The 27,581-nt window shown below is 45.3% G+C and overlaps 1 protein-coding gene and 1 long non-coding RNA gene across 7 annotated transcripts in view; one reads left to right on the forward strand and one right to left on the reverse strand.

Annotated features, from left to right (window-relative positions):
• Positions 1-27,581, reverse strand: part of RFTN1 (raftlin, lipid raft linker 1) — a 200,507-nt gene that overhangs the window by 43,139 nt on the left and 129,787 nt on the right. For all 3 annotated transcript variants that reach the window (XR_010155125.1, XM_516313.7, XM_009444986.4), the window contains exons 5-6: positions 18,771-19,155; positions 11,140-11,343 (exon numbers count right to left, since the gene is read on the reverse strand). Coding sequence is in view for 2 of the 3 variants with exons in the window: in XM_516313.7 (XP_516313.3) it covers positions 11,140-11,343; positions 18,771-19,155 (589 nt within the window). In the remaining variant the exon portion in view is untranslated. The remainder of the gene's footprint in view (positions 1-11,139; positions 11,344-18,770; positions 19,156-27,581) is intronic.
• On the forward strand, positions 1,253-27,267 carry LOC107970394 (uncharacterized). Of its 4 annotated transcripts, none has more exons than XR_010155139.1 (3): positions 1,253-2,699; positions 25,497-25,604; positions 26,888-27,267. It is a non-coding gene; the product is annotated as an uncharacterized LOC107970394 (long non-coding RNA). The 4 variants fall into 4 exon arrangements; XR_010155140.1 differs by lacking the exons at positions 25,497-25,604; positions 26,888-27,267 and adding exons at positions 10,743-14,243; positions 15,756-16,131 and having other exon boundaries at positions 2,381-2,483; XR_010155141.1 differs by lacking the exons at positions 25,497-25,604; positions 26,888-27,267 and adding an exon at positions 4,754-5,751 and having other exon boundaries at positions 2,405-2,699.

Consider the following 27,581-nt stretch of genomic DNA (forward strand, 5'->3'; position numbering starts at 1 on the left):
ACCGGGGAGGTGGAGGTTGCAGTGAGCCGAGATAGCACCACTGTACTTCAGCCTGGGTGACAGAGCGAGATTCTGTCTCCAAAAAAAAAAAAAAAAAAAAAAAAAGAAAGAAATACTGAACAGAGTCCTTGACCCTATAGAATACACTAAGGGAAGCACCTTTTGCCCCTTTGTTTGGGGCATGGCTCCTAAATGTCCTAGGTTCATTTTGATAAGGGATTTGGGGGAAGAAGACTGACTTAGAAGCAAGTGGTTTGAAGCTAGGCTCTGTCATGAAAGGTGATGTGACTCTTTCAAGGGCTGGGTCTCTCATCTATGGGATTATGGACAATCTCTCTTGGTTCCCAGACTTGATGCTATAAACACTGCTCAATCATAATATTATGGACTGAATTGTTTCCTCCCAAAATTCGTATGTTGAAGCCCTAACCCACAATGTGACTATATTTGGAGACAGAGCCTTTAGGAAGGTAATTAAGGTTCAATGAGGTCCTAGTCCTCCTTTAACTAGGGTAGGATGGGGCCTTAGTCTAGTAGGACTGGTGTCCTTATTAGAAGAGGAAGAGAAACCAGAGCCCTCTCTCTCCCTTTCCTGGCGTGTGTAAAGAGGAAAAGCCACGTGAGGACACAGCAAGAAGGTGGCTGTCTGCAAGCCAGGAAGAGAGCCCTAGCCAGAAACTGAAGTTGTGGGAACCTTGACCATGGACTTCTATCCTCCAGAACTGAGAGAAAATAAGTGTCTGTTGTTTAAGCCACCCAGTGTGTGGTATTTTGTTATGACAGTCCTAGTAAACATACAAACAAAGCGCATTTCAATGATATGCTCTTTTAAAAGGACAATTTTTAATAGGGCAAATCCATAATAATGTGACCTTTTTTTTTTCATGGGGAGGGAAGGGAGACAAATTCAGAAAGTCCCCTGAATCATGCTGGAATTCCTGGAACTGCCAGTATTTTCTAGAAGTCACAAAGAAAAAGACTGACAAATGTGAATATATAACAATCTTTAGCTTTGGCTCCCAAGAGACCCCATAAACAAAAGGTCATCAGCATGAGAAAATTATTTGCAACAACAATAACAAAAATAAAGGCTAAGCTTAATATTTTTATATATAAAAAGCTTTTATAGTTAAAAATACTGAAACACCATTAGAAACAAAGGACATAAAGCAATTAATTAATTCTCTTTATCTTTCCATGGCCAGTAAACATTGAAAAAAATTGCAGTTTCTTTTTTTTTTTGTTTGAGGTGGGGTCTCACTCTGTCTCTTAGACTGGAGTGCCATGGCACAATCATGGCTCACTGCAGCCTCAACCTCCTGGGCTCAAGTGATCCTCCCACCACAGCCTCCCGAGTAGCTGGGACCACAGGCACATGCCACCACCCCAGCTAATTTTTTATTATTTGTAGAGATGCGGTCTCACTATGTTTCTCAGGCTAGTTTCGGACTGCTGGACTCCCAAAGTGCTGGAATTACAGGCAAGAGCCACCGTTCCAGGCCTCAACTTCTTTTTTATTTAGCAAGGTGACAAATTTTGAAAAGAAAATTTTCACTGCTGGTAAAGGTATGGTGATATGCAAAAGTTTACAGTGCTTAAGGGAATTTTAACTGTACAATCTTTATAGAAAGCCATTTAACAATGTTGCAGGAGCTTGCCACAAAAAGTCCACCCTCTTTCACCCAGAAATCTTACCTTTCTTGTCTATCATGAGGTAATAACCTCCAATGCCATCAAATATCCATCTATAAGCATTACTTATAAAATTACTTAAAAACTTAATCTAAATGTTCAACAATCCAAATATTTAACCATAGAAAAATAGTTAAATTTGGAGATTTCTATAAAACACTAGCCTGTCCCTAAAAATATTATGGGAATTTAATGATTTGGAAAAATGCTTTAGATACAATATTATGGAGAAAAAACTAGGATATAAAACTGCCACATGAGCTCAATATGGATTTTTATGTTAAAATGGTTTAGACAAACTTTAAGGAAATACACAAAATGCTAGCAGCAGTTATAAGTGGTAGAATTACATATAATTTGAGTTTTCTTTTATATCCTTTTCTGTGAGGTTATTAACAAGTTAATACAGGTATAACACAAGTAAATGGACAACACGAATGACAAAGAATTTCCTTTTTCTCTCCTCTACAGGGCTCTTGAAGGCCCAACTAGAATCAAAGAGTTTTTTAAAACTATGGGGAGATGATTTTAGTGTAATCTAAATAGAAAAACTTTCCTTAGAGGAGTCTAAAAATGGCATATAGGGCCTCAGAAGGGTGAGTGACATGTTACTGGAGTTCAAGTGTACACTGAATAACCTTCCAGCCATTCATTATGACACCTACTGGGAATCTATTATGTGCCAAGTAGTCCTGTAGTCACTAGAGATCTCACAAGCAGCAAGATAAAGTCCCTGCCTCCATGAAGCTTACCTTGCAGTGGAGGAGGAAGACAATAACATCATGTCAGAGGTGATACATGCTAGAAAAATACTAAGTGGGCCAAGGGGAGAGTGTGAAGGTGGACACAGTGGTGGTGGCTATTTTTGAAAGAGGCATCAGGGTAGGGCTCCCCACTTCGAGTGAACTAAGCAAGCAAGGAACATGGATCTGCAGGGTTTGAGAGTTCCAGGAGGAAGGGACAGCCAGCCTGACATGCAGAGTGAACGAAGGACAGCCAAGGACCAGGTGAGCAGCAGAATCAGGAGAGAAGGTGGTTAAGACTAAATTGACTGGTGGGGAGGCCAGCCACTTAGGGCTCTGTTCATCTGACTTGCTCGGCCAATGGGATATTAGCAGGTGTAATGCAAGCAGAGACATAAAAAGCACGTGTGTGGTTGAACTTGGCCTCTTGTGTCTTGGCCATTACATTGAGAGGGCATGCCCCAGTTAGCCAGTTGGTTCTAGGGAGATGAAGGACAAATGGAGCAGAGCTGCCCCAGTGGAGCCCAGCTGAGACCAGGTCTGCCTCAACAGAGCTGCTCCAGCCAACCCCAAAATCTGCCAGAGTAAATTGTTACCATTGTAAGCCAATGAGTTCTGAAGTGGTTTGTTACACAGAATTATTGGAGCAATAGCTGACTGACACAATGCACAACCTAGACCTAAAAACAAGACCACTGTACTTTGCTTAGCTTGGGTCCTCATTCCAGAATAATAGGAAGGCCTAACCGGTTCAACAAACCATGGCTGTAAGGTAATAAGCACAGCAGCCTTATCCTGATATTATCCCAACATAAGATAGTTCTCCATTTCAAGTAAGAGCCCTATGGGTAAACCAATAACACACTCCAACTTCTTGTTTCCTATCCTGAGAGTCTGTTATCAAACAGCCTTGGCAGATGCTAAGCTTGCCTCTCTCATCTGCTTTGCTGAAATGTTCCTCCCAAGTGCTTATTCCATGGCCTCCTGAGAGACATGTTTCGTAGGTTATCAGGGAAAAACAGCTGCTCTGCAGCTAAATCACGTCACAAGTATTTTGGGGTCCAAGGCGAGTATGGACCATAGTCCAGCTTACTTTTTAAGTTCTGGGTAACACTCCAGGAGTCCATCTGGAGCCCCTATCACAGTAGGGATGCCCTAAGAGACCCCTTTGAGTAAAGCCCTCCCAAATCCTGACCTGGGCATGCTTGAGACCAGAAGACACTCAATGATTCCAACAGGATTGTATCAACACAGCACACATTTCCTCAAGACTACTACAAAAATAAGTTATATCAAATTTCCAAAGCCTCTGCATACAGATCTTCTCAATGGAAAACCTCTAAGCCCTTTAAAAGTGCCTGCCATGTGCTTTCAGTACTTAAGTGCTTAATTCAACATAAATTATATGATGGTGTTTAGCCTGCCCATGGCGAGCATGGCAGAGCCGAGGTCCAGAAGAGGGAAGGGGACACTCACAGCCCATCCAGACTTTTTCTCCATCCCCTGCTGGGCTTCCTCTCCTTCCTCCTGAGTCACAGGCCTGGGAGGGGGGCTGTGTAGTCCGCAGGGAAAGCTACGGCTAGCTTGGGGGCATGAAGGAGGAACATACCCAGATCCTTATTCACCACCCACCTCATCCACTGCCTGCCTCCCAGCCTCCCCACTTCAGCCTAACGCTCCAGTATTCTGAATCCAGAGCACTGATTCACCTACTTAACCATGAGGCTGAAGTTCAGAATGGCTGTCAAAATCTGGTTATCTGTAACAGCAAAAAAGTCAATGAACCAGAGAGCAGACAGCTGGGCTTTTAAAGAGTCGCTTGTTTTGACGGCCTTGTCCACTCCTTGTCTCCTCATTACCTTCATGGCTCAGCCTCACTATAATGTGCACCGAATTGGGTATAAATAGGTCTATCTTAGAGTGAAGGCTCCAAGGTAAAAAGGTTAAACTGCCCTCCATCTATGGAAAACATTCCATTATCACTGCATTTTTTATTAAAGCGAAGATGCTTCCCTACTGTGCACAAAAAGCTATTTTCCCTCGTACTGTATAAATATTTGATGCTGGTCTTTTGGCAAAAAGCCACCTTAATATTCCAAGCTTATGATTTGCAAGAAGGATGTGGGAAAAGGAGATTTGCCATATTATTTCAAGAGGTAAATTCTGTGAGGCAACCACTCTTCTGCAGCCTCTGAGACATTAAGACTGTCTATCAAGCTAACCTTCAGGCTCAGCCCCAGGGTGCTGTGCTTCGCCAAAGTCTAGCCTGAATGTGCATGCCATGACAAGCGGTCAATGCATTTGGTCTATTTTTGCAGGGTTAAAGACAAAGTGTTACTGTTCTCCTTTAAACAAGCTAGACTGGACCAGATTGTCCACCCTGGACTAGCTGGCATAACAGATCCTCTTGGCTCTCTGAGGGTGCCTTCTCTCCATCAGAGGTCGCACAGCACCACCTTGATTCCAGGATTCTTGGCACCACCTTGATTCCAGGATTAGCAATCGCCAACTGCATAAGCGCAACTGCACATGCAGTCATATGACGTGTGATCCCATGGCAAATGTAATCACTGCTCAACCAATCCCAGGTAACGGTGCCATGTTGCTTCCCAATCACACTGCAGCTAATTTGCTCTATTAACCAAAGAATGAACAAGGCTGCTGCCTTCTCTTGCTTCTTGAACACTCACTGCTGCTCTGGGCCGGCCTGCCTTCCTACATTCTCAATTTGAGGCAATGAATCATCTAGAAAAGATATTACTCCTCTTCAGCTAGAAAAGGGTTAGCTTGCAGGTTGCAGCGCCATTTAACTGACCAGGTAGGGAAGAAACATTCTGATTCAGTGTTAGCTGGATGTGGAAGCACTCTGCCAGATGCAGTTCAAGGCTTTTCATTGAATCCTCCCCAAAATTCTGTAAGAGCTGTCATTCCCTTTTAGTGGGTAGACAACTGAGTTAAATGATTAGTCCATGTTCATATGGAATTCAAGGGCCAAACCAGATCTGAAATGTGATTTGTTTGATCCTAAAACCTACTCGTTTTCAACAATAGACATTGAGCTACTACTATGATGAAGCAGACCCTGTTTGAGGAACTGGGGGTAGGTGCTAAACAGGCTAGGTTTCTACACTTGCAGAGCTGGTGTTTTCTGACCACTGCACCATACTCTCTCTGCCTTGGTGGTTAGGATGAGATTTCAGTTGGGTCACAATGAGATGGGCTTAGGGCTTCTGTTTGGGGCCACATCTGTGCAGATGCCATGCTGTCCTATATGGGGCAAAATAAATAAATAAATAAAAATATGCTTGTAAATGGCTAAGTTACGTATATAGCTGTGTATTTGACACAATGGAATAGCACACAGCAATGAGAGAAAATGGTCTTCAATTACATGTAAAAATATGAATGAATCCCACAATGACAAGTATATAAAGTTTGTACAGTTCAAAACTCATCAACAGTGTTTCAAGTAGGGACTGTGGTTACTCTGGGGGGATAGAAACAGCGTGGGGCACGCAGGGGCTTCTAGGGGCTTGTTAAGTTCTATTTCTTGATCTCTGTGCTGGTGACATGGGTGTGCTCACCTTGTGAAAAGCCACTGAGCTATATCCTATGATCTGTACAATTTTTTACATGTGTGCTAAACTGCAATAAAAGTTTTTTTAAAGGTGTCCTATGGACACATGAGAAAATGCATTTAATGGCATATGTGCAATTTAGCCCCTACATTATTAAGTGGCTTCTTTGAAATAGAAGCCCTGCCTGTAACCACTAGGCCAGACATTCCTGGAGGTGGGTGGTGTCCCAAGGGAGTGGCTATCAGAAACACCTGGTACTGCTTCATTCTCCCTCTTTACCAGTCCCACCCTAAAACCTGCAGAGTCCTGGTGAAACACTCCAATATCAGTGTTTTCCCTCACCACCACTGGCATTATTGAGCATCATCCAGAACTATCATTAGTCACCTTCTGAATACAGCACTGTGATGTTAAGAAAGTACAAAAAGTAGGACCTGCCTGGGGGGTTGGTTGTGAGTACGTCTGTATAAAATATATACCCCACATATTTAATATATATTTTATTTAAAACATGTACATGTGTTTTACTTATGTATTTTGCAAATATATGATCATGGAGGATATGCTAGGTGTCAAAAAAAGGTGGTATAAATACCCATACAAAGTGATACTTGGATTTAGATGCAGCTGGGGCACCGGAGAAAGTCTCAAGGGAGACCTGATCTTTTAAAAAGGTGGCAGCAGAGAGACATCTGGGTGTCATGTGACCCCTATGTGATGCAGTGTGGAGAACACATTGCCTGGAATGTATTCTTGTCATAATTCTTAACTTATCAAGGCCTTAGAACTAACTTCCAGGTTACAGGAACTAGAGGCTGGAGAAATAAGATCAATGACACCATGAGCCCTGACCAGATGAAACCATCATGCAGGCCGTTCTGCAGAATAAGAGGCTAGGTTCCTTTCAAGCAGTCAGGGAAAGAAAAAAGGGCTCTTCTAGGCAAAAAGAAAAGTGAGGATACAGTCACCACAAACACTGACTGTTACTGGAGTAGATTCTGGTTTGGATAATCAGCTGCAAAGGCCATTTCTGAAACAAAGAGGTGGAGGACTGCCAGGGTAGGAAAGGGCAAGCACAGGCCAAGGGTATGAGGAACGAGGACAGGAGTGGGCGGGGGGGTGGAGCAGGGAAGGCAGGGCAAAGAGGGTAGTTGGAGGCGGGGGACAGGACAGAACCAGAGGAGTGCTGGGCAAGGCAGGGCAAGAGAGATGGTGGCAGCGGCAGCAGCCTCAGTGGCTGGTGATGGCAGCAGCCATTCTGTAGGCCCAGAGGCCTTTGTGAAAAATCAGCCTCCTCGCTGGGTCTTCAGGGGTGGGCAGCCTTAGTCTTACCCCAAACTCCTGGCTCCCACCCAACTCCTCCACAACAGCTGGCTCAGCTCGGGGTCTCTCCTTCTGGTCTTTCCCATCCTCTAGAAATAGAGAACCTGGCCTTCATCTCACTGGCCGACATGTTCCTGAGTGCCTGGCTGCTCTATATGTGGCCCCTGGACTCATTCTTGCTTCCATCGGGTCCTGCCACCTCCCTAGAGTGACCTTGGAGTCCTCCTCGTCCCACCGGGAGAGCCGCCAAAGTCCCGCTGGGGGCCACAACTCCTGCCAGCATAGCCACGTCTTTCCTTTTCTATCCCGCCCACCTCATGGTCCTTTTGTCTGCCTACCCCCTTCTTTCTTCCTGCCACCTTCTTGCTCTTACTAGCCAGTAACCTTGACAATGACATAATGTCTCTGTGCCTCAGTTTCCACAGCTATAACACAGGCATAACAACACTACCTACTTCACTGAGGTATTGTGAGGATGAAGTCAATGCTAAGTTTGAATTACTGAGACCAGCACCCACACAAAGCAACCATGGTGTCCATGGTCATCACTATGCCCCTCCTCTGTGCCCTAAGCTTGCCAGAGCCCACGGGCAGAGCCTCCCCCAGCCCAAGACACTGGGTCATTCTAAGGTTTAATGAACCACCCAGGGAGAGGAGTCCTGGACACCATGAGCAGGAGCCCAAACTTGAGGACTGTACAAGTCTTTCTATGTCCCAGGGTGGGAGGCATGGGGAGGGGAGTAATGCCTCGAGAACAGAAGCTCTGGAGTCTGCACTGGGTAATTCAGGCTGAAACATCACCTTGTTTATGGGACAAAGTTCTCATGAGCTTTATGACCCTGTGGAAAATATTTTGGAGTATAAATCTCTATTCAGGAGTCATGACTAATGCCATTCCAGATGGCAAATAGCTTAAAGATGTGCTTCTAGCTCTGCCAGCTTTATTTGTAAGGACACTAATTATCTCATTAGAAATAGGTTCCTCTTATGATTATGATTAGCTTGCCATTTTTTTTCTTAATTCTGGGAAAAGATCACACACGTATTTCATCCCTGGCCAACGGAAACCTTGGACTTTTCCAGAGCAGAAACGCCCTAACCCAGGAAGCATTACTCCCAGTCATACTCTCCCTCCCAAAAGACATATAAAGGGTGAAATTGTGTTTAAAGTCAGAGTGGGTTTCAATTCATTTTGTCCTGAGAATTTTGCAGCCCTCCCTGACATAGAGATGAACAGCTATGGTGGCGCTCTAAGATATGGGCTGCGTACAGGAAGATGCCTGGGCCCCGTGGAGGACTTCACGGTTGCGCTTGCCAGGGGAAATTTCATGTTCTGTCTTCAGGGCAGGAAGAATGAATTTAATGTGGTTAAAGCCAAGGGAGGCTATAACAGTATTTCAAACACTCAAGTCAAATCTGAAGAAAAAGCTGCTTAAGTTGTCTGCATTTCTGGACTCCAGGTTGAAGAGTGGGGTGACGGGAAGTAGAGGAGGCTAACTCAGCCTTGATCACCAAACCATAATGGTAGAGGAACAGCAAATGGGTTTGTGAACGTTCCAAGTGTTCTTTCTTGGAGGTCTTAGGGCCCCTAACATGCTCAGGCAGTGGGGTCAAAGAGAAAACCTTCCTTCTGATGCCCTAGTTTTCCTAAGAGGGGAAGAAATTCCAAGTGGCCACCTGTGTATCCACTATCTCCAGCACCTCTCTACACACCTTCAACAACTAACCATCAGTTTCCTAGGGAGGAATGTAAAACTATGCATGGCCACAGATAGCATCTATGGGCACCAGAGGGGATGAAAGGAGCCACTGTTGCCACAACCCAAGATGGGCAATGTGGTGTCCCTGCAGGAAACAGGGAGCCAAAGGTTCCTCCCTGGCCTCCCCTGACACTGATAAGTCAGGCTGTAAACATCTGTCCCAAGTTGGCCCCAAGCATGTACCGCCACTGGTGTTTTATGATGCATCTGAAACCAGACCGTGACAACCCCTGGCTTTGGGGAACTTTGTAAGTACCCACGGAGGGCTTCCTTGTGTAGAGGGAGGTTACCCACCTTGCCACCAGGGCACAGAAGTAACCCTACATTAGTTGTATTAAAGACACGTATATTCGGCCGGGCACAGTGGCTCACGCCTGTAATCCCAGCACTTTGGGAGGCCAAGGCGGGTGGATCACGAGGTCAGGGAACCGAGACCATCCTGGCTAACACAGTGAAACCCCGTCTCTACTAAAAATACAAAGAAATTAGCCTGCGTGGTGGCGGGTGCCTGTAGTCCCAGCTACTCGGGAGGCTGAGGCAGGAGAATGGCATGAACCTGGGAGGTGGAGCTTGCAGTGAGCCAAGATTGCGCCACTGCACTCCAGCACTCCAGCCTGGGCAACAGAGCGAGACTCTGTCCAAAAAAAAAAAAAAAAAGGCATGTATATTCTAGAACTGCACTGACCAAGTACACACTGACCAGTGACACTAGCCACTAGCCACATATAGTTATTTAAACTTAATGAAAGTTAAATGAATTTTAAAATTCAATTATTCAGATGCAGTATCCACATTTCAAGGGCTCAGTAGCCGCAGGCAGCTGGTGGCCGCCATACTGGACAACCCAGATACAGAACAAACACCTCCATCATCATGGGCACTTCTGTTGGACAGCCCTGCTCTGGATGTATTCTTAACAAGCCAATCACCTTTCTTGTGTCATTCATGCATTCAACAAATGGTTATGGACCACTACACTATACAACGCCTGCTGCTACTATGATAACGTGTCAATATTAGTCAATGATACTTAGATAGAGACTCGCATCCAAAATTAAGAGCTGTCTGTGCTGTACCATGTTCTAAGACTTTGGATGATTTAAAGTACATTCATTTAGAATTCAGAATGGTCTCTATTCTCCGGACGCTTGCTGGCATTTCAAGGATTGCAAACAATGTAGAATCCAAACTCTGTTCGTGACTCTGTTAATTCTTGAGAGAAAACAGCTCAACAACAACACACAGCGCTGTTGATGCCCCCTTCCAGGTTTTGCTGGGATTGACAAATTTGGTGTTATGTTTCACTTAGGAATCCTGCTGACTGGCAGTCCTCAGGATACGCACGTGCTGGCACGTTGGTCCCACTCCCCAAGTTGCCTCCCAGACTTGACACACCCTGGTGACTCAACTTGCCTTCTCGTTAACCTAAAGCCCTTTCTTTGTTTGACACATTTTCCCACTGTGGGCAGACTTTCTGCCTTAGGAGAGCTGACATCAATAGTGCTATCCCATGCAGCAAACCACTAGAGACAGCACATTACTGGGGAGGGGGTACTGGGTGCTGGGAGACCTGGGAACAGTGTGTGTCTCAGTGGAGCTTACAGAAACCAGGCTGTTCAATTTATTTCTCTGCTGTTAATTTCAAGGTGCTGCTACTGCTACTTCAAACTGTAATAGTGTCTACAAACAATTTGCACTTTGGAATGGCACAATCCCAGGGGGTAATTAACAAATCCAGGGAACAATCTTTTTAAAAGCCTTTAAAAGCAACAGAGACTGAGGCCACCTTCGATGAAACAGAATCACTCCACTTTCTCTGTCATTTCAGAAGATACCTGGCTGACTCGTAGAGAGGTGTTGAGAGCACAGGCCCTGGGCTTTATGGAAAGTTCCTCAAGATGTGTTAATTAGAAATAAAATGCAGCATGGTTATCGGCTGCAGAGCTTTCTGAATGAAGCAGACTCTGAAGAGGGACTAAGATTTCAAGAGTTAGAAGCAGAGTTCACAAAGGGCCACCCAAGGACTGTGAATTCCAAACATACCATTCACTATTCCAAGGTAGAAGACTGCGTTCACCAGCATGCCTCCTTTCCGGAAGTGGTCGCTCATGTGCTCTAACCAGTTGGCGTCCAAACCGCTCACTGTCTGGCCATTCTTGGAGACATGGAGAGGAATGGTGACAGGGTAGTATTGCCGGCACTTCTGATGGCTCTTCGGTTTGTTGAAAAGGGTGAAGATCTCCATTTCTGTTGGGATTTGTAAAGGGAGTGGAGAGAGAAGAGGTCAACTGATGATAAAAATCTGTTTCATCGGCTTAAGTGGAATCTCTCAGGAGCCTGAATAAATGATATGATGAATGCTGAAATCTCTGTGAGGCTGTATTGTTGCCAGATAATAAAGCCTCATTCCAAGTAGTAAGTTGAGGCTGGCTTAAAGTAACATGGACCTGAAGGGTTGGGCTTCTGATGGGGAACTTAGGTTTTTAATCTGGAATATAATGAATAGCTGTTATCTGCGATTAATAGGCACAGCTAGGTGTTTGAGAAAAGAACATAGCAGATGGTTCTAGAAATTCATACAAAGATGTGTCTTAGAAATAAAAGCAGACATACTTGGGTGAGAATGGTCTTTGAAAAACTAAATGTACAGACACACATAAAAACAAAAATACTGCTCTAATTCCAGGAACCTTGTACACTCCTGAACTCACTATTTATAAACTGCAGTAGTGTTTCCTGGGGCTGAACCCATAATACTTAATCAAGTACATCAAAAATACATCATTGATATGTAAAAATAAATATGTTCCCGTAAATGAGAGTTCCTGCCTGGAGTGGCAGGTCGGTCCAAACAGCCAAAAAGGCACAGGGGATGAGGCGCTGAGCTTTTGGTTCCTTCATTTATAGCACAGTTCTTCAGCAATCAATAATCACTGCCACCCAGCAGCTGAGCCGCAACTGCCTACGTGCAGCTGGGCGTGGGTTAGCAGTAGCAGCCTCCAGAAGCAAATACCTGGAATTTCAATCTAAGTCTGAGAGTCTATTTTTGTGCTCCTCATTTAGTCAAGCAATCAGTTGACCCAGCTTAAAAAGTCTTGCTTACACAGGCTAGTCAGGAATATGCTTTGGTTTCCAAAAATATCTTCTTAAATCATAAGAAAATCCCCACCCTTCTTTGAAACAAGAATTTAAAGGTCATAAACAATGGTTGACATTAGCAAGAAGGACAAAGCACATTCATGCTCCCTGCATGAGACACCTGGACCCACACTCTCTGATGCTGTTTCTCAGATTTCAGTATCTCACAATGTTTTGTGGTATCCAAGTACTAGTTGATTTTTTTAATTGACTCACTTTCCTTTATTTAAACAAACACATTTTTTTAGAAAAAGGAAACTTTGTTTCATGACTATGAAGGCAGTCCACTACCACTTGCCAAAAACAAGGGGTGATGATGAAGCACATTAACACCAAATATGTTCATCCATCTAACATCTAAAATTATCTCACATAGGTCACAAAGTCTTCTCACAGCCCCGCCTGAGCGAACACCAGCAGAGATCTCTAGGGACCAACGCTGGGCCATATTACTTTGTCATCAGCAATACCTGAATGAACAGCAGCCATTTCAGGCTTTCCATCCAATAGAACAATTAGGGAAGGAAGGTGCCCGTCTTTGGAAGTGGCCACCTGTATTTTAAACACCAATTCTAGCCTGTTCATCATCCCCACGCCAAGTTGCTTTTCTCAGCCCTCCTGCTTACTCAGGAAGCCATCTCCAGCCAGGAAGTACTTTCACACCAGAAATTAGGTCTTGGTGTATAGAACTGGCAGTCACTAGACTAGTTTGTGAGTTCAAAATACAAACTTTAGAAATGGAGCGACACAGAGGAGGTTCGTAATGGAGGGAATCCGGCCATAAATTGGGGCTGGGGTGGGCAGGAGGTGAACTAGATGATTGGGTGTTTTCCAGTCCTGGGCGTCAGGGGTTCAATTAAAAGCTGCAGCTACTGAGGGCAAGAGAATAAGCAAGGTTTTAGTGAGTTCTTGGGTTTATTTGGATTCCTTCGAAAGCAGACCCTGCAAGCTTTCCTGTGCAAGTAGTTTATTTGGGAAGTGATCCCAGGAAACAGAGGGAAGGAGTAGGAATGGGAAACAGGGAGGAGCTGGAGATGATGCCAGTGAATGAGTGCACTGAAGAGCATGTTACCACTGGGGCAGCCAGGGCTCAATCCCAACAAGGACCCTGAGACACTGTGTAAAACACACTTCAGATTCACCCACCAAGGGCAAGGAAGGCGGGACATTTATCCTCATAAATTGAAGGTCACTCCTGAATCATTAATTCCTCAGGGCCCATTCCCGAGAATGGCTGCAGGTAGAGAGGCTAAGGAAGCTGTGGGCTCGGCCAGAGCTGTCCACAGGTGACCCCAACATGGGCCATAGCACCACTCGCTACAGCCTGCTACAGTCAAGCACAAATGCAAATGAATTAAGAAGAAGAAGAAAAAAATCACAGCCTCTGTGTGGGAGAAGTAGGTGGGGAATTTGGAAGTGGCCAAAGTCCAAAACTACATGGTAACACTTGATCACACAGAAGGAACTCCCACTCAATGGCAAGACAGAAACATAACTTTCCCAAACGCGTAATGAACCAGAAAAAGGGGAAGGCCAAAGGAGAAGTGAGAATGCTGGGGGTGTAGCGGAGGAAGACAGAGACCCTCAGAAAAGGTAGACGGTGCTGACAGCTTTCTTGGCTTGATCCTCCCCAGGGGGCCAGACTGAAGCCAGAGACAGAAATAAATTTCTCAGGAAAAGGAAACAGTGTTGGAACGAAGAGCCTCCAAAGCATCAGCAGCAATGAAATATTGGGAGAAACCTGATTGCAGATGCGTAACCCTTGTACACTCCTCTGCCCCATCATCTCCTTGGCCCCAGTCCTTTCTCTACCCACATGGAAACCAGCCAAGAGAACTGTCCAAAAGTGATGTCCTTTGATGTTTTAATATTCTGATTCTCCAACACACATCCTCACGTGAGCAAGCACCAAAGATTCCAAAAAGAAGCCCCACGTTTGTTTAAATTTTCTCAGCTGCTCTGTGACTCTGCCATGACCCCAGCTGGAAGATTTTTCCAGACATGGGATGGTAAGTCCCAAAGGGATAGGGAAGGCATTGTTTTTGAGAATGTTCTGGGAGTGGCTGAAGGACTGTACTGGCAGAGCACCCAAGGAGCATTTGGACTGTCTTCTGGTCTCTCCCTTTCCCCCAACTTGTCTCATTTAGATCCCTCCTGTTACACATGTTCACTGTATTGACCTAAGCCAACCAGAGGAGAAAGTGAGGGCAGGTTAAGGGGGTGTGGGGCCCAAGGGTGGGGGTGGCTGAGTCCTGCCAGCCTTGGAGCCTGGTCCATTCAGGCCTTGCCAGGCTACTAGGGAGTGGGGAGGAAAGAGGCAGCTGTCCAGCCCTGAGGTCTGTACCTGGGCGTGGGGACTCTGGCACAGGATGGAAGGCTGCAGTTTGCCTGCAGGTGGGACCCCAGAGAGCCCAGGTCTTGAGGGTAAGCAGGGGACTGGCTGGGCCCTGCTGTCCCAGGAGACCTCTGGTCTGGAGAGAAGAAAGAGTTTAGAGCCTGGGTGAAAATCTGGGGCTCCAAGGGCTAGATGTGGGAGGAGGCAGCTGGTCATTAGCTGCATTGGAAGGGACAAGTGGGCATCACACTTGGCTGGGCAGTCCAAGCTGGGTGGGGACTGCAGGCTGCTGAGGTCATGGGCAGAAGGGACTAAGCAGAAAGGTTTGCACTGGGAAGGGAGGCAATGGGCACCGTGGTGGCGAGGCAGGGCAGGAGGGTAGAAGGGCCCCAGGCTGCTCCATCCAGATGCCTAAATCGGGCAAGGCTGCTCAAGCTTCGCTAAGGCTTGGGTACTAATAGCAGGTACTAATAGTGAGGCCCGCTTGCCAGGGCAGCAGGAAAGGCAAAGTGCAGGGACCGCTGCTGCATGCACAACAATCCACGAGACTCCACCTGCAAGGATGACAGCAGCCACAGGCATGTGTCCCATATTTACAAGGGCCTTTCACCTTCACCATCTCATGTGACTCTCCCAAACTTGATGAGAGGGGGTGGCCCTGGTTCTGTGCCCAGAAGTGCTAAGTGGATCCCCCAGAAATCACAAGCCAGTAAGTGGCACAGCCAAGAGTCTTGCAAACCCCAAACCCTGGGCTCTTTCCCAAATCTAACAGGAGGCTAACTTCATCAGGACACAGAAGGCAGGGGCTGATGACCGTGGGTGGGAGCTCAATAGCTGTTTGTTAATGAACTGAGTAAAAGGCCAGAAAGATGGTGGCAGGTGGCAGATCTGGGAGGGGGCCGCATCATGGGGTCCAACTATCCCAAGGGAGTTGGGAGGGAAGGAGCCCTCACATCAGGAAAGCCCAACCCCCAGGTTTTGGCCATTCACAATGAGCTGGCAGCCAGGGAGGGCTACTGAATAAAATCCTCTCAGCCAGAAACATGATTGGCATCACACGCTTGGGTTTCTGGCTGACATTTCTAAGCATTTTAAGTGAGGAGTGCAGGGTAGGAAGGGCAGTGCTTGGAAGACTTATTATTTTGGTGACGGTGAGAATGATTAGAATTTTCGTGAACCTGTCTAGCCTCCTGGTTTCTCTGATGGAAGCTGTGGCAACGGAGACACTGAGGCTGTCCCTGCACAGGCTCAGGTGATCACGGCACAGCATGGACCTCCAACCAAAAGGAAATTCCCCCAGACCAGGAAATAAGTCAGCAAGCAGGAAGAGGAACCCACGGCGGGCCTCCCCAAGAACCTGCAGGGGCAAGGAGGTGTGACGGCTGCACCGAGCCCGCAGAGATGGGGAAGGACGACCTGCCCCTGCTTCCGCATGGAGAATCCACTGGAAAGTCCTGTCTGAGCAGGCACTGCCTAGATTCCTCTCCCCAAGGCCTCCTATAAAGGAAATAAATTAACTGAGGAGAAGGAAGGAAGAGGAGGGAGACTCCCTCTGGATTTTTCTTAATTGTCTTGTGTGATTGCCTATTTAAGCCCACCTGGCAGAAGAGGAGTAAAAAACACTTCACCCTCCTTAGGGGGCTCTGAGAGAAGGCAAGCTGGGAGCTGAGCAGGCAGTGGGGAGGGGTGCCTGGGGGGGGCCGTGTGTGCCTGTGGGGGAGTGACGGTGAGTGGACTTCCTAGGAGAAAGATTAGGAGAGAGGCTGGGGGTCAGGTGAGGGTCACAACCAATAAGGACAGGGTCCCTGGACGTTCAGCCTTCAGGGAGGCCAAATACTCAAGCTGTGATAAAGAAATTTAACTGTATGGGGGTATAAAAGGTGACACTCCCTATTTGTAAAATGGATCTAGTAATAGCATCTTCTGCCATAAAGCTGTTGTGAGGAGTTACTGAGATGACACAAGAAGGACATAGAATAGGGCACTTGGAAGGTGACTGCCATCGTGACCACTGAAAGGCTTATATGTGAAATGATCCCTGTATGAAAAACCCAAAAGCTCATCTATTCCACCAAAGGAGGAAAAAGGGATAATAGTGAGCTGCCTAAATTTCAGAGATTCGCAGCCTGAGCAGAGAGATAAAGGGACTGCTTTATGTGTAGAGACAGGCAGTGTTTACCTGCCTAGGGAGACTGGGCTCGAAGGAGGCTTTAATCCCTCCTCCTGGCCTACCCGTGCAGAGCTGAAATCCTCATCCACTGGTGGGCTGACCACCTCCAGAAACACACGCATTCACCCATTCCTCCCCAGCAGGGTCTGTTTCTCCAGGAGAGAACAGGGACTTGGGTGATGGGATAGGGGCCAAGATGCTTTGGGTGTCAATTTTTCTGTGTTCAGCCATCAGGGGAGATTCTGGGTGAGGAAGGTGAGTGGCCACGGGGTAGCAAGAAGGTCCTGGGCACCTGCGGAAGTTCCTTGGACAAGTTTCCCCAGTGAATAATCCTCTCACAGGAGGCAGGAAGTCTGGAAGGAGTATCGGAGGAAGGTGGGCTCTGGAACACAGGAAGCATCTGAAAGCTACTGAGGAAACCTCAATAGTAACTGCCTCCTTTCTCAAAGCCAGGATTCCATGAGAGGTGGAGGTCGAGTGTCAGGACTACTGAGCCTGTACCCCAATAATAGCAGCTCATACTCATGAGTCAAACAGTGCCGAGTGCTTTAAATGTACAACTTTAACCTTTCCATGAGAAACTATCGTTCTATCCCCATTTCAAAGGGTGAGAAACTGAGGCATGGAAGGCAGGCCGGAATGTATACTCTAGATTCTTGAGCACCATGCTCCTCACCTCTCCGTCACTCCTGCCCTTTCTCCTGGGGACCTCTGCCTGGCCTGACCCTCGCCCTCCCACAGTCCTGGACCGTACAGAAGGACTCCAACGAGGTCCATCTTCCTGCCCAGGATTCAGAGCACACACATCCAGCCCAGCCTCCATGAGAAGATGGAGGTTTCTGGACTAAGACCTGGGCGTTCATGAGGACAACACACTGGGCTTAAATGCATGCTCAGCTACTTCATGAGGGCAGCAGGCATGTGCCTCAAACAGCGAAAAATCACACAGATGAAGGGCTCTACTTCAGTGCATACTAAGAAGGCTCAATGCCTTCATTAAACAGTAGTCTTACTACATCACAGAACTGACGCAGCTCCAATATCTCCCTCTAAATCAACTTTGCAAATAAGCCCCTGGAATTAACCATCCCATAATTTTCTTCTCAAGAAGTTCTGATGTAACAAAAGAACCTGTTTCTTCTTGTTTTCCCTTCTGGAAGCACCACCTGTTCATTATCACTTGTAAGAGGCTAATTTCAAGAATTCGTAAATAAATGGTAATAACAATATTAACCAGGGAGATCATCCAGAAAGGCCTAAACAGAAAGCCCTCCTAAGCCCTGGGGGTCTTCTGTTAGTTTTCATACTTGTTCTTACTTACATGGCTTATGTAAGTACCTTGCTCTCAGGAAATGACCGGATGCTAGATTTCCTGGAGAAAGGGGGAAATATGGATGGTTGATTTCCTGAAGAAAGTAGAGAAAAAGGAAATACAGAGAAACAGAGGGAAACTTTGCTCCCTGTAAATCTTATTAAGGGCCTCGGCAAATCTTGTTAGTCTATCACACAGGAAAGACCAAGCAGAGAGGCGTGAAGGGATGGTGGGTAAGTCCACCTGGGTTCATATGCCCGAACTGCCTATTTCCAGACTGGGCAACAAATTTCCTCTCTAAACCCCAGTTTGCTCAGCTGTAAAATGTCTTGCTTTAGGCAAGTATTTTAACAGGTGGTGTGTAGGTTTTCATTGGTGCCTGGCAGGCTGACACTTCCTGTGTGAAAACTGGATAATTCAAGGGCAATTTCGAGAGCACAGGAGATAAAAGAGCTCACAGTCTAGAATCCACTTCAAACGTGACATTTTGGAGCAAACTGCAAGTCAATTTCATGTGGTTCTGTACTCCCCAGAAGTCATAACTTCAGTAAGTAAACAGGTGGCACAGATAACTGCTTGATAAAGTTTCTCCTGTTTGATGGACTGCTGTCTCTACACTCTAAATTCCATTCCTTTTTCTCTGAGATACCATGGGGATTAATGAAAAGCTGTTAGCTGCTCTTTAAGTGGGTCAAAACTCCCATTGCTGACATACTTACTCCCTGAGAGTGGCTCTTCATGCACCTCCAAGGGGTCGCTCTCCGGTCCATCCAGTGTCTTGCTCACCCCCTGTGGGGAAAGTTCTCCACCATCTCCCTCTCCGGAGGGTGAGCTGGGCTGCTTGGCGAGGGGCACCTCCCCTCTGGGGCCTGAGCTGGGCTCTGGGCTTTGGTTTCTCCCAGCCGGAGCACTGCACACATCCCCAGTCCCCGGTTTCTCATTCTCCAGTGACGCGTGATCCCCACGTGCGTTTTTTGCATCTCTGGCGTCCTCGGTGCTGTTGGCAGTAGACACCGGAGCACTGCTGCCTGCCGAGTTCACAGAGGAATGGTACTGAGGTATAACACCAACGAATTTCAGGCCCTGGCTTGCAGCCTCCTGGATCTGTGAGGCAAACAAAAGGAAGGGAACCAAGTGAATGGAATGGTCTATCAAAGGGACACGTGCAGCGTGCAAAGCGCCTCCCCGAGGCCTGCGAGGCTATTTCAGGTGCACGAGAAGAATTCCAAGCTGGCAGGAGCCCCATGTCCTCAGGGGCACCTGCCCCCACACCCTAGTCTGAAGAAGACAGTTTTTTTTATTTGTTTTAACTATATTGTCTGATGGAAAGATATAGCATTTGGCTTTGAAGAGTTGAAATCACTACTTTGAAACACTACATTAGTCCTTATTAACATTTTTTAAAGAGGCTGGAAAAAGTTCTAAACAAAGAGTTTGAAGGAGGAAGTTTGTTGTGTTAAGAGTTTGGTTTTTTTGTCACTTTTTTTCGGATGAATCACTGACTTCCTGCCCATCAGGCTACTGTATAACTACAGCTTGTCTATATAACCATATACAAACAACAGATGGCGTATTATGGCCCAAAGAGCTTCCTTTTTGGACAATAGTTTTGGCAGAGAAGGACAGAGGTGGGAAAATCACCCCTGTGCCAAGGCTGTGGGCACATCCTCCCCAAGAGGTATCATCTGATGGACACCTTGCTCCCTGGTGCTCTCAGGCTTAGGGAAGGTCAAAGGAGCCCACAGATCATGCCCAGCCCACAGCCACAGACTGACTCTTGGCTCTCCAAGTCGTGGTCCACACCATCCAGCAGCGAGGTGATGGTTCCTTCTCACTCCCTGTACCAATGGGATGGGGGATGAACACCCACCTGCAGTACCGAGGTACTTGAACTCTCCCTCTCCCTAAAAAATAGCCCAAGGCAATTGGGTTGAATGTAAGTCCTAAGTTTGAAAGAAAAATTGAAAATAAATAACCTAATAAAATAAAGCAAGAGCCAGCCAAAGCCAGAAGGTAGGCTTTAGGGGACTTTCCAGGCAAGGATGCTTAAGTCATTTTACAAATAAATAAGGCAGTGCAGACCTCAGAGCTGTCTAAGTCTTAGTCACCAAGCCCTAAGCAGATGACCTCAGAAAATCTTGAGGCCTCTGCGATGATAATCTACCCTCATTTGAGAGTCAGTTTTGCCAGCATAGAGGTATTCTCTCTAAAGGAGAAGCTGCCCTGACAGCTCTCCTCGGAAGAACCACCCTGACATTAAATGGAAAGTCATTTTTGTTCCACACTGCACAACCTGGAGAACTGCAGTTGCAAACGTGCAGTCCGGTCTTTAAATCCTAGCCTGTGCTAGACATAAAATAAGAATAGTAGTAATTACTGTCTATTGTAGACCTACTATGTCTAGGCATTTTACATAAATTAAAACAACAAAACGTTTCATCCTTCAATGACGCTGCATGGTATCATTGTCTCCATTTCAGATGAGGACACTGGAGCCCAGAGACATTAAAGTCATAAAACAAGCAGTGAGTAGCCAGAGTGCAAAACCAGGTCTGGCCTGGGCCAAAGTTCATTCTTTTAATCACAAGACTCAGTGGACACATGTCAAAGCATCAACTACATACATGTCTATGGGCACGTATGTGTCCACTCATACGCCCCGAGTTGGCTCAATTCACTCTTCAAAAGTTAAAAAAACAAAACACAAAAACATCTTAAAGCCATCCATTCCATTCTGAAAATTTTTTCCCTCATTAATCTATGATATCCACCTATGTTAAAAATTATTCTATAAAGCTCCTAAAAGAAGGCACAGCAACACAAATTTTAAAAGAAAATAGCAGGGAAATAATTGCACCAAAGAACTTTGGAGGCTGAGGAAAGCCACTGCATGCAAAGCATACTTCTGAGCTTTCTGGCAACATATGCCAAAAGAGAAAGGCAATGGGTTTTACAGCCCTCAAATGAAATGAGGAGACACCTGCACTAGCTTCTGCTACTACTCTCTTACTGCAGAGGAAACAGCTATGACTTCTGAAGCATTTCAATAACTGCTTCCATGGAGGGCTCAACCATAGGCCAGTCTCAACTAGAGTCACGGAAATAGCATGAAGTTTAAAGGCTTTTGGAAAGGCCCGATGTGGAGCCCCAGATATGTGACTCACCATCTTGAGGAACCAGAGTAGATTATATAAACTTTCTGTGCCTCAGTTTTCTCATGTATAAAATGAGTGAAAACACACTTATTTTGCAGTTGCGCTGAAACTTAGTTTAGACATTACATATGGCAAGTGCGCCAAAGGATGGGGCACAAAGACGGTATCTCTAACCTCTCTCCTTATCAGTCCTGGGCTTCTGCGGCCCTGCAGAGACTGCTGTCATCTAGAGTGAAGAGGCGAGGACTCCAGACACAGGGCATTATCCTAGCCCTCCCCTTCCTCACTGGGACTGGAGGAATTGGAGAGGCTTGGACACAGACACCTGCCCTTCTCCCACAACAAACCGGACAACCATATTCCTTTGCCATCTTGTAGGCAAATTTATCCTCTAGGCCAGGGGTTCTCAAAGTGTGGGCCCCAGACCAGAGCATCAGCATCCCCTGGGAACCTGTTAGAAATGCAAATTCTCAGGCCCCACCACAGGCCTACTGAGTCAGAAACTCTGAGGGGGGATCCAGCAATCTGTGTCTTAACAAGTCCTCCGAGTGATTCCAGTGCAGCCTGATGTTTGAGAATCACTGCTCTAGAATACACATTTCATGAGGGCTGGGGTAGTTTGCACTGCTGCATCCCCAGTAATAGAATGATGTCTGACATATAGCAGGTCCTCAATAAATATCTGTTGAATGAATGAATATATTAAATAATGGATGAATATGTATGCCTTCTGTCCTGAAATGAGCTCCTTGAAGGTAGGGATGGAGACATTAACTTTTCAGCTGTAGAATCCAACAAATAGTTAATAAGCCCCTACACTGGTCCAGGCCAACACGGTGCTTAGGTACCAGGAATGTAAAATAGGATCCCCAACCCACAAGAAGATTTGACCAATTATTGCAAACAGAGTTTAAAAATAATTACACTATCATGGAACAATTAATGCTTGTAATGACATATAAAAAGTCAAGATTCTAAACTTCATACACTTTATTATGACAACTATGTAATACACATACATAAACTATGCATAAAAACAGTCACCAAAATGAAAACAGCACTGTATTTGGGGAGTGGGGCTATAAGTGATTTTTTTCTATTACTGTGTAATTTTCAAAATTTACTTAAGGGGCATGGATGTTACTTTTAGAATTGAAAAAGTAAATACTGTAAAAATTCCTCATAGAGGATAATATAGTAATGGATGTGAAGGCATAGACATGACAGTGACAATGGTGATTATTTCTGCCTGAAGGGGAGGTTGAGAAAAGTTTCTCCGAGTAGATCAGGGATGTAACAAATGACGTGGTGTAACACAAAAGGAAGAATAAGAAATGTGGCAGAACTGGAGCATGTATGCCTCACCTTAAAGCATTCAAATCCAATTTTTTTTTTCCCAAAATGCCATGCTAGACAAAACCTATTTGGGACCTACTCTGCAGAAGGCTTTGAAGGATGAATAAGAGTCCAGCAGATATGTAAAGGAAAAGGAGAGGGCAATCCATGTAAAGGCAAGGAAGGATCATGATGGGCAAAAGCGTGACAGTATGCAACAGCCTGGTGTGTTGAGGAAATTTCTAGAAATATTTCTGGAACATGACATGAGAAACCAAGAGGAGCCCAGAAATGAGGCTTGACTAGACATGACAAGGACCAGATCACATATGGCCTGGGATCCATGCCCGCAAAGGCTCTCAGTTCACCCTGCAGGCCAGCATATCCGACTCTCCCACCACAGTCATAACCTCAAGAGCAGAGGAGAGTGGGAGTCTGAGGGAAAACTGCAAGATTTCTTCGAATGCTCATCTTTTACCTTCAACTTCAGCACAAATTTTGTATCTTATACCATAGTGCTACCTAGGATCCAAACTTCAAAAAGATGTCAAAGTTAAATGCTGCCCTTATCCTATGCGTTCCAGGGAAATTCACACCCCCAAGAAGAGGAAGCATATTTGTAGCTCTGCTTATTTCCTTCAAATAGATTCCTGGAAGTGGAATTAATGAATGAAGGGATATTAACTTTTCAGAGGCTTGGCAGAGGCTGCCAAATTGTTTACCAAAAAGGGTGCGTAGTCCTTTTTAACTAGACGACCACATTTAGATTTTATGAAGATCAATATTTGGCTAGATCTAGGGGCCACGACTCTTACAGTTCTGTCTTACCCTAGTATAGACACTTTCCTCTTTTTCAGAAAGTCATTTGACTGTGTACTTATGGCTAAAATAAATCCTGCTTCTCATTCTTGCATTTATAACCTTTACTGAGCCAGTCTCACATTCATCATGGTGGTGGGCATGTGATGTATTCATCAGGGTTCATCCCTGGCTGCCAGCTCTCCTCCACTCTACACTCCCCTTGGTGACTTCCTCCACTCACATGGGTTTAGCTACAAATCAGATGTTCATTATTCCTAAGTGTGAACCCCTAGCCCTGGCTTTCCTTGCAAGTTCAGACCTACACAGAAGACGATCACAGCTGACGGGTCCACTGTTGATCTGGTCTCACCAGCTGGAATCACAGTATCTTCTTCCCTGTTTCTAATCCTGTATATCTGTTCACCACACCCTACCACATTTATCCCCCAGTGTTTCTGGAATTACTTCCTCCTTCTCCATAAAGTGACCATCCAAGCTCATTTTACTTCAAGCCCTCATCATCTGTTGCTGGACATCACCATGACCTCAGGCTATGCCAGGGTCTTCATGAGCATGGAACCAAATCAACATGGAAGAACAGGTCATGAGGAGCCAGGTCACCTCAGCCATGGAGCTCCCCACAGACTCCCACGCATGCCCACAACATCTCTAACAACAGCAATTACAGGAAACAGCAACTATTAACATTGCACAGCTCTTCTACAAAGAACTTTCACATGCATTCCCTTAGGCCTCAAAATCATACCTTACAGAAGAGAAAACTGCTTAAGACATTCTGTGACTGGTCAAACCTCACAGAGCTACCCAAAGCCATGCCTGGCTTTCACTCTGAGTATCCTAAGCCCAACCTGATGCCTCTTCAACGATACCACTCTTTCCACTTCAGATAATCTGACCTGTGCCAAGATGCCCAGGTGGATGCCTGTTTATACTGATATACACCCTCACCCACCTTATTCTTATTTCTGCTGCCTGTAAGAACCCACCTGCCCCAAATACTTAAAGGAGTAACAATTTCTGGTTTAGGCACTGAAAATTAAACATGGCTGTTTTGACTAATCCACAACTTCACTCAGTTGCTCTATAATAAGTAAGGACATGCTCCACTGTAACTATAATCAGGAATCATGATGTGAAAAATATTTTTTAAAAAAATTTATATAAAAAGTCACAACTCATTGTAAAAAAAATCTTTGATTATATATTTGAGGAATTATTTTTATTAAAAATAACAATATGACATTAGATTTCTAGGATGGATTGTCTGTTTCTACGTCCAAAATGAATACCATGTTGCTAATGATAAGTGCGATATATACTCTATGTGCATGCGAATATACGTATTTGTGATTTAGAGTATGTGTATCAATCGGGGTGAGAAATCAGAAAGAAGTGAGACACAGGTTGGATTTCGTAAAAATGAAGGCTATATGGAACATAGGAAAAGGAAGAGAAAAGCCTCCTGCTCACAGGTCAATAGGGATTGGAGTGTCCACAGCCTGTAGTAGATAGCATGGGTAAAGAGTCAGAGACACTTCCAAGACTGTTTTGTCTGACTCTAAGGAGGATGGTGTCACAGTTAATTTTATGTCCACTTGACTGAACTATGGTGACCAATTGTTTGGTAAAACACTAGTCTAGATGTTGCTGTAAAGGTATTTTTTAAATGTGTGATTAACATTTACTATCAGTTGACTTTCGGTAAAGTGGATTCCTCCATTATTAGGTGGGTCTCATCTAATCAGGTGAAGGCTTTAAGAGCAAAGACTGAGATTTCCCAGAGGAAAAAGAATTCTGCCTCTGGACTGCAACACAGAAATTCTCCCTGGGTTTTCCCCCCTTCAAACTCAAAGACTGCAACACCAGTCCTTACCTGAATGTCCAGTCTGCTGGACTGCCCTGCAGATGTCAGACTTGTTGGCCCCCACAATCACATGAGCCAGTTCCTTAAAATAATTTTCTCTCTTCCCACCAGGAGGTAGGGGAAAATAAGATAGCACAGGGCAAGTTGATGGAGGTCTCTAAATCTAAACCTGACTAGGCATGAAATAAAAGTTGGGTACAGGCTCCCAAATGACAGTGAGCCCCAAACAGAAACAAGACAACTAGGACTTCATCTGGTATCGATTCCAGGTCCTACGTGAGAGGCTGAAGTGTGGCAGGGAGGCTTTCAGCCATCACTGTTGCCCAGGTAAAGGAAATTTCCCCCATTGTGTTTTGAGGAGAGCTGCTACACACCAGGTAAGGGAGGTTGTATCTATAACTGATGGATTTATTTTCTACAAGTTACATAATAAACTTAATGAAATGCCTGTAACTAACGAGCTAATTAATGCTGGGAATCAGAAACCTACTGCTAAAAAAATAGAGAGCTGTGCTGTCCAATAGGTAGCCACTAGCCACATGTGGCTATTTAAATTTAAATTAATTCAAATAAAATAAAATTTAAATATTCCTCTCCTTAGTCACATGAGTCACATTTCAAGCACCCACCAGCCACTTGTGGCTAGTGATGACCCCATGGACAGTGCAGGTGTAGAACATATCCATCATCATAGAAAGTTCTATTGGGTAGCTCTGCTATAGAGCATAATAAATCACATAAAATACTGAATAATAGAGTTTTTGACAGTGATTTCTGAGGCATATAATATGGGGTAAATCCAAGACTCACATCCACATACTTATATACCCTAGATCAGACCACTGCCCACTCCGGCCCTCCCTCATAACTCACACGCCCCCGATCCGTGACAACATAGCACAGCACACGCAGGGAGCCCACAGCAGAGGCGTGCCCTAGGTGTCAAGAACAGGTACAAAAATGCCATTCTGGGTTGCAGTTACACGTGAGTCTTTACAGTGAATATTTTATCACACACACACAACCCTTCCCATCTTGTCACCTACACTCTTGTACAGCTTTCTGAAAAGAGAGGCTCAAAAATAACACGGGTTTGAGCTCACATCTGAAGCCGCCTTTAGTTTTGACATGTTAACACTTAGCTGCAGAAATTGGAAGCTTTGCCAGGCACTGCTGGATGTTTAGCTCCGTTTTAGGGCCACAAGGAAAGATCATGTAAACTTTCTGCTGTTGTGGTTTTCTCTTTTAGCGACTGAGAGGTCTTAGAATCTGCCCTTGGACAAAGAGTTTGAAGGCTTAAAGCTTTGGACCTGGCTCTGTTACTCAGTAGTTATATTATTGGTCAAATCAGTTGATTTATTTTAGCTTCAGTTTCTTAATCTATAAAATGAAGATACTAATATTCATTTATTCATTCCATAACTACTTACTGAATACCAATTGGAATCACCAAGCAACCCCCAGCCATTCCATTGCACAGAGTAGTTTGTCATAGTAGATGCATGCCCTGACCAGGAGGGCACAGTCAAAGAGTCAACATGCTGGAGTAGTCAGGAGTCACCTCTGGCAGATTTTCCTTGGCCCAGAACATCCCAATCTTCCTCAGTGTATGCCCATCAGCAGAATTCAACATATGTGTGGTTGTCTGCATTCAGAACAGGATTCTGGAGCAAAGACGACCTTGGCCCATGAGAACTGCCATCATCCAAGTAGGACCACTGAGGAAAAGAACTGGCAGGAGAATCTGCTGCCCCCTCCAAGGCTGCAAGACCCCCAGGCTTCCATTAAATGCTGCTGCACACCCACAAGGAAATTGATCAATCAAACTTCAAAACGTTATGTTAGCAAAGCATTTAAAGAGACTTTCGTCATAGTCCTGTGGGAGTCAAAGAATGCATGCCAGCCTTCCCAGTCTGTTAGTTCTGTGGCTGTCAAAATCCATTATTGGTAGCCATGGATTTAACCTTACCCACAGGTAAAATCTGTGCATACAGAAATGATTTGGGAGAAGGATTCCTATGAGAAGCAGGGCTAGCAAAAGTGAAGAGGCAAGAAAGCCTCAGAGGTTATGCAGGGAAGAGCAAATGTTCAGTGTGCTTGAGCTGAAAATCTGTAATCACAATTTACCGAGAGCTTACTGTATGCCCAACACTGTTTTAAAGGCTGTACGTGGATTAACTCATTTAATCCTTATAATAATAACAATAGGTATTATTTTTCATCCCTGTCTTACAGATTAGAGAACTGAGGCACAGAGATATTGGGCAACTTCCCCAAGGTCAGACAACTAGTAAAGGGCAAGTAGGATTCAAACCTAGGCAGCTGGCTCCAGAGCCCATGTTGCTACCTGTTAC

The sequence above is a fragment of the Pan troglodytes genome, chromosome 2 (assembly GCF_028858775.2).
Source record: "Pan troglodytes isolate AG18354 chromosome 2, NHGRI_mPanTro3-v2.0_pri, whole genome shotgun sequence".
Classification (NCBI taxonomy): domain Eukaryota; kingdom Metazoa; phylum Chordata; class Mammalia; order Primates; family Hominidae; genus Pan; species Pan troglodytes.